Below are 7,529 nucleotides of genomic sequence, written 5' to 3'. Positions count from 1 at the left end.
ATATACCCATACAGGACTATAAAGGCATGTAATAAATTTAGTTTTAAATATAAATTTAATCAATATAAGTGGTTTCGTTTAATCAAAAAGTTTATTAGAAACTATACATTTATTCCTAAACTACCCTAACCTAATCGCCCCGTCTCCACCCGGACTGGCACTGTTTTTATTTCTAATACAATATGTTTTATAACATTTAATGTCTAGCTTACTTGGAGATGATTTTAGCTATTGAGATGGTGAAAGAATACTTCAAATGGGACCAGTACGAGATTAGCGTGTTCGAACATACAAACCCATCAGCTTTATATCATAAGTACAGTAGTATATTTGTATAGAAAAATTTTAGGCGTGTGATATCTATATCAATTCGCTCAAGGCTAGATTGCCGTACCCTGAACCCTAGAGGCCTGTATCCCCGCAGTGGTCTGACGAGAAATGATATCAAAGAGCTATGCAAATAAAAAATATACCTTAGGTTGTGTTACAGGATAGGCGTAGAGTTTCACTTTGCCGAAGTCATCGCCCGTAGCGGCCAGCCGACTATCGTGAGATCTGAAAGCATGACAAGTAAATTTAATTTAAATGAAAACAAAAAAAAAAACACCCTGCTATTTTGTGTTAGCGGCCATCTTGAATGTTAATATCTTCATAGTTTAATTGTAATCCACTAGTTTAGGCCTTTTGGCATTCATATCGAGGGAGTGTCTAAAAATATTTAATGTGCCATTTTGTGGCGAGCCACCCAGATCGATTCGATTCTTAATCAAACATAGCAAAGAACACTCCCGAATAATTCACCTTTTAAACAAAAAAAACTAAATTAGAATCAATTCATCTCTGCGCGAATGATAATACCACATACACTACTATTACTATTTCACGCCGGTCTTCTGTGGGGGTGCGGTACTTTCCCGAGCTGGCCCAATTCGTGCCGAAGCGTGCTCGACACCCACATAAGTTCAACAACTCACCGAGTGCACGAGTTGATGTCGGTGCCGTCAGCGTTGTCGGGCCACACGCCCACCGTGTGGAACGTGATGGGGCAGTTGGTGGTGGCCCACACCACGTCGCGCATCGACGTGGGGCTGGTGATCTGTCGGCAGGTGGTTGCGTTCCCTGAGGGGAGGAATATATTAATTAAATATATACAACGGAAATGATTATTTTCTGCTATAATTATTTTCATAGTAAAAAACTAAACCACTTCAAATTGTCAGACACTACACAAAGACTAGATAAAATTATTTGACTAAATGGTATCACGAGGAGGCATCAGATAAAAAAAAAAAATACATGTAAATCGTTTCGCCCGTAAAAAGTTATACATCCTAAACCAGCTGCTTTCTTGAAATCGGTTGATAAAGGTCACCGATGTCTCCCTACAGCGGAGGTACCAAAATAAAGCTTCTTGCCGAGTTTTGTAGTAAAAACTTTATTCCAACTAGTGTTAATTACTTTATTTAATTAATAAATAATGTGTATATGGTTCTTTTTAATAATTTAATATGATTAACTCAAAATATTTTTCCCAACAAAACAGCATAAAATTTAATTACTGCGATTTTCAGCCCATATACATATATATTGCCACTGCTGGGACATGGCACTTGTGAGGGTTCAGGCACCAATCCGCCACGTTGGTCAAGTACGGGTTGGCAGATGTCACGTGTCCAAGTATTAATCTACAGACACACCGGTTTCCTTACGATGTTTTCCTTCACCATTTAAATTAGATTATAAAGAAAAAAAATGAAAAAGTTAATGTCCACTCACAGTAAAGTAATTCATAGTCCCCAGAATTACTTCTGATGTACTGGCTGTCTTCAGACCAATCCAAGTGTGTTATGAAGCTCGAGTGACCCTGCAAAGTGTTTTGATTAGTATTTTCTTAAAAAGAGTATATATTATCGTCATTTTGGATTTAAAATCTTGGAAACGTAATAAGAACTCACATAAAAAAAAAAAAACTAAAATATCATTTCTACGGAATTCTCAAGTATAAAATATTTTTTTTAATATATAAATAAATATTGTTAGCTGTAACAAAAACACAGGCAGAAAGAAATAGTTACTTTGGCATTTAAAATCTAAGCAGGGATTCAAAGAAATAAATCACGGAAATTCCTTTAAATATATAAATCGAAGAAAGCCAATTAAACTATATGAATCTACTTTCTATCTAGTGTTTAAAAACTTCTAGTTTACATCTACACTACAAGCAAAATACAATATAACTATTGCCTAAGCTACATTTCTACTACTACTATGTCGCCGTTAAATTGTTAAAACCGTTAGATAATAAACTAACTAGCGAGATTGCACACTATCGAAAAATCGTGTTCCGTAATATTTGTTTACGATCTAACACAGTATTTCGTTAGACTATAATATAAATATATCATAGTTATTTAATATACTGAGAATTTAATTGTCCCAAACGTTCGTAAAGTGCTGATGGAGCCCATTTCTATGCACTTTGTATAAAAATGATATATAAGTCCCCTAGTGGGGTATAGATTAGATTATGTACATCTGTTTCACAGATCGATTTTCTTTACGGACAAGTAGGTGATCAGCCTCCTGTGTCCTGCCTGACCGAGGCCTTTTCTTTTTACGTCCCCACCGGGAATTGAATCCAAGACGCATCGGTTCTACGTTCGCGCGTTAATCACTGTGCCAAGGAGGCGGTCATGAGGTGGAAGGGCTTCATATAAATCATCAGTCATACTTTATATAAACCCGTGACATCGAAAGCCATTTCACAATTACGGTTTCACATCGACAGATTATAGTCTATCGAAAAATAACGCGTTATCTTGTAAACATTAAATCGCGGTTCTCAATTTATCGACAAACTAGCTGTTGCCCGCATCTTCGCCCGCTCGGTCTTAATAAATTTTCATGGTACAAACTTTCTCCTATTTTATCCCCTTGGGAGTAGGATTTATCAAAATCTTTCTTAGAGATTTGATTAGCTTAGATTTCAGCCCAATCGGGCCAGTGGTTTGAGATGATAGGATCACTATGTCAGTCAGACGCCTTTGAGATTTATATCTTTAGAAGATTATAATTTTGTGTTGTAACCTAACGGTGATTACAATTTTACGGTCGTATATAGATGCTACTAAGTACATTTAATATTAAAATCAATACTGATGGTATAAGCTTGTTAACTCCAACACAATTACATATAAAAATGAGAATACGCACATTCTAATAGAAATAAACATTAATCTTCACAAATCGTTACCGCTTTTTGAAGTCGGTTAAAATTTTAACTGTCATTTTGTAATAATAAAACAAAATATTATCAATAATAACTAGAGTTTATAAGACTTTATATGAGTTTACATAATGTTACGAGTATATCTCTGATTTAGAAATTTTTTCTCAATTAGACGTTTGATCTTTTATAAATACTATCATTAAATTAAGATCGGTTGTCTCATTAATGATTATACATGTAAGTGTGTTGTGTGTTATTTCATACAGCGAACCTACATTACACATCTATAAGTTAGTTAGTTTACCCGTCTACGCTTTCTTTCCGTACACTAGTGAGGCGTGAAAATCAATTTTGATGTAAAACATATTTTCTATACCACGTTAATATATAAAATATTAGCGGTAGGCCCCGGCTTCACCTATGGTACATATAGCCTAGCACTCAGGGATCATGTACACATCAAATGGCAAAAGGATTTTTGAAATCGACCCAGTGGATCCTGAGCTTAGAGAGTACATACAAACAACTCTTGGGCTTCATATTCTAAGTATCGATCATAATGGTTTTATATGTATGAGTTGCAAATTATAATCGATGTATTTAGTTATTACAATTTATTGTCTAATATGGGACCCATTGATATCACTTGGTTTATCATTCATTTATTTAAATGCTTCAAGATATCAAGTTTATTAATTTTTCTTTAAGTCAATAAGTCATAAGCTAGCAAATTACCGTTCAGTCGCAAAAATTGTTATTTAGTCAGTCACTCAGTCACTCAGTCCCTCCGTCACTATCAGCCAGTAACTCAATTGTCATTAAATTATTCGTACTTGCTAACTCACTCGCTAAGCTACTCATTCACTCACACACTCACAAAGTTCTTCAATCACTCACTCATTAAGCTACTCACACACTCACTAAGTCACTCACTCACTCGCTCAGTAACTCACCAAGCACTTGCCGAGTCTCGAGTATCTAGTACAGTCGTCATCGACCTGGTATATGTAGATGAAGTTATCTCGGGAACCGATGGCCACCATCTTGTTATCTGGTGAATATTGGATGGTCTGGATTGGCTCCGTGCTGGAATGAATTGAATATTGATTTAATTTCAAGTAAAACGGATTGAAAAAAAAAGCTACATTTTTGTATATTGAATGACAACATTATGAATACAGTGTTTGATTCACTTTTACCTGATTAAAGAATAAGAAAGTTAGTAATGGTATATCATTAAAACAGAAGAGATAAAAAGGCTATTTAATTAAATCCTAGATCACGAGGATGATCATGATCTAGATAAGGATCATGATGGGAGGAAAAACAGAGACCGTGAGCGCGGCCATCTGACAGAAAACATCACTATAGATTTTTTATAATATTTTTTAGTAATCAATGAGCCGCACTGACCCGTCCTGGTGCTGCGCGACGAGGTCCCGCGAGAGCGGGTCGAACACGAGCCACTTGCCGCTGGCGCAGCCCACCGCGATGGCGCCGCCGTCCGCCGCCCACGCGCAGCTCTGCGCGCGCTCCTGCGCCGCACGCGGGACACAATTAGTCAAACCGAAGCAAATTACTTTTATTGCATTCAAATGCTAGATTGATTTTTGAAATGAAGCAACAAATCGAATATAGCTAATTTTATAGTATATGATCAAATGCTTTGAATAAGCAATTAGATTGATAAAAAAAATTATAACGTTCAACAAAGGCGTCCATCGATACAATATTATACTTTTTTGAAATACTGCTATCATTCATTGAGATAGCTGTTGAATATCTTAATAAATGGGGTGGTGTGTGTAGGTAAATTTCATTCAAAAAGCATTTGACTGTTATAAAAGTAAAAGTGCAATTAAGTCAATGTTATATAATACACATAGCGAAGGACCCAAAACAGAACCCTGTGACACGCCGCTTTATTGATACACAGAAGTTACTCTGCTATTTTTAGTTCTGAAATGTAAAATTCACGTACCTCTATATCTTTGCTCCAGACAGTAGAATGGCTGAGTCCGTCCCACAGCTGCAGTAACTTGTCCCAACCGCCAGATACGAATTGAGGCAAGGTTGGATGAGCGGCTAGACCCCATACTTCATCCACGTGGCCTGCAATGTTTAACATATTATATTGTAGATGGTATAATTACGCTCTTAAAAATCATAAACAAATCTCTCAAAACACATTATAGCATTGTCGATTTAGTCAATTTTATATAATAGCAATATTGATTAAATAGTTTTTCTTGATTCCCGTAACCAATAGTCGCTACTATTGAGGTAAATAAATTTGGAAGTTTTTTTACACCACGTATATTTTTTAGTTTACAGTACTAAGTAAATGAAATTAAATTACTGTTATACAATGATTCGTTGCAGCGGAAGATTCCGCGAAATAAGTGTATGAAAATGGTAAAAAAAAGGTCTTTCGAGCTGTATTTAAATCTTTGCATCTTAAAATGTTTAATTTGAAATTTATAAGCCAGTTAAGCTGATAGTACAGAGTTAATAACTCGTATAAGGTCACACAACATCCCAAGTGTACTTAGCGAGCTGAGAGGAACAACGATCCTTCGAGCCGGATAAGGAAGAGCATCTCACCGAGCACGGCGGGCGTGAAGCCCAGCTCGAGGTCGCCGTGCAGGATGCAGTTGCGCGTGGTGCCGATGTACAGCTGCGCGCCGCGCCCCTCCGCCACCACGCGCACCCCGCCGTAGTGCCCCTCGATCTGCGCACGCGGACACTTGTAGCGGTGGGGACGGTGCTTATGGTACGTTTGTTAGGTTGATAGTTTTGAGGTTGGGGTGACAATTTTGTACGACTCATGTTTCAACTTGTCACTTTTAGCATATAAGTTAAAGAGACATTATATATGAAAATTATTTAAGTCAGTCGCTCTGATCGTGCTTCTAAGCAAGTGAGGGTATATGGAAATTGATTTTTTGGGCATATCTGTCCATTATACTTGTAGCGTCAGAAACTACTTCAGCGTTATCGATTGATATAGCCAAAACGTCCAAACGTTTTGCAATGCACAGGGTGGGCACTCACCACGGTCTCGGCGCCGGCGGGCCGCAGGTCGGCGTCGAAGAGCACGAGGCGGCCGTCCTTGCCGCCGGCGGAGAGCACGGCGCCGTCCTTGCGCGCGCACACGCTGAACACGGCGCCCGCGTGCACGCCGCGCACCAGCTTGCTGATGGTGTTGGTGCCGCGGCCCCACACCGTCAGGTTGCCGTTGCTGTCGCCGGATATTACGTCGCCTGTGTCACGAATTCCATTGCAGAGGTATAACTTTGTCCGATTAACGGATAGCTGGGTTAATGCGTTAGGCATCGAATAACGTGAAAAAGGTACCTTGATCAAAGTATCAAGTAACGCAATTCGGTAGTGGTGAAATATGTACCAACATTTTGTCAAAAGAAATGTCAGAGTAAATGTGTTAATTTTTCTCTGAAATTTTGTATATTTAAGAACAATTAGTTTCTATTATTTTTGACATTGCAAAAGCATTCGCCTTCGTTGCAGTTACGAATGTATTAAGTTAAATTTATAATACTAGGCCGCAGCTTCGCACGCGTTTTTCAGAGTAGTTTAATAGATGTTATTTTATTATAAACCTTCCTCTTGAATCACTCTATCTTGAAGTTTAAAAGATTTAAGCATACATAGGGACATAGGGACAGAGAAAGCGACTTTGTTTTATACTATGTAGTGAAGCGGTAAGTGTTTTTTCCAAAACAGGAAACAGTGCGTTAAAATCACGAAATTAATATTTTAATGAAAACCTAACGCATTAGTTTGGCTATACTATTAACTAAGTTGGTGTGCCAAGGCAGTATACTAGTGCCACTATTGTTTATAATAAAATAATATTATAACTAAATTATTAAATTTTGAAGTTTTGTTGAGACTAATTAAATAAGACAACAAATTAGAGCAATTTTAAATGTCTTCATTGTAACCACACACTTATGGCTAACAATGAGTGGATTAGATGATCTCAATTGCAACTATAATGCATAAAAGCTTTACTTAACAAAGTTCAAACCTACCGTTGTGATTAAACCCAAGACAAGTAACATATTTGGGTTTATCCCGTGTCTCGAAAATGCCCATCCTCTTAAAGAGCACGTTGGACGCGTCAAGCGTCCAGAACGCGATGTGCCCTTTGCCACAGGTCACTATTTGGTTTTTGTCTAGCGGATGGAATTCAGCTGCGACCACTGTGTCTACTGAACACTGGAATGGGAGATTTTGATTTTATTAATTGATGAAAATTATAAATGATACCAACAAT

At 37.5% G+C, this 7,529-nt stretch overlaps 1 protein-coding gene across 2 annotated transcripts in view; it reads right to left on the bottom strand.

Moving 5' to 3' along the window:
- Positions 1 to 7,529, bottom strand: part of LOC119832988 (echinoderm microtubule-associated protein-like 2) — a 63,767-nt gene that overhangs the window by 3,028 nt on the left and 53,210 nt on the right. For both annotated transcript variants that reach the window (XM_038356837.1, XM_038356836.1), the window contains 9 exons: positions 7,285 to 7,471; positions 6,284 to 6,492; positions 5,834 to 5,960; positions 5,211 to 5,341; positions 4,643 to 4,764; positions 4,183 to 4,315; positions 1,777 to 1,864; positions 975 to 1,119; positions 474 to 555 (listed from right to left, as the gene is read on the bottom strand). In XM_038356837.1, coding sequence (XP_038212765.1) covers positions 474 to 555; positions 975 to 1,119; positions 1,777 to 1,864; positions 4,183 to 4,315; positions 4,643 to 4,764; positions 5,211 to 5,341; positions 5,834 to 5,960; positions 6,284 to 6,492; positions 7,285 to 7,471 — 1,224 coding nt within the window. The remainder of the gene's footprint in view (positions 1 to 473; positions 556 to 974; positions 1,120 to 1,776; positions 1,865 to 4,182; positions 4,316 to 4,642; positions 4,765 to 5,210; positions 5,342 to 5,833; positions 5,961 to 6,283; positions 6,493 to 7,284; positions 7,472 to 7,529) is intronic.

Source organism: Zerene cesonia, chromosome 16 (genome assembly GCF_012273895.1).
Source record: "Zerene cesonia ecotype Mississippi chromosome 16, Zerene_cesonia_1.1, whole genome shotgun sequence".
In the NCBI taxonomy this organism is placed as follows: Eukaryota; Metazoa; Arthropoda; class Insecta; order Lepidoptera; family Pieridae; genus Zerene; species Zerene cesonia.
This window is presented reverse-complemented; position numbering and strand designations above follow the sequence as displayed.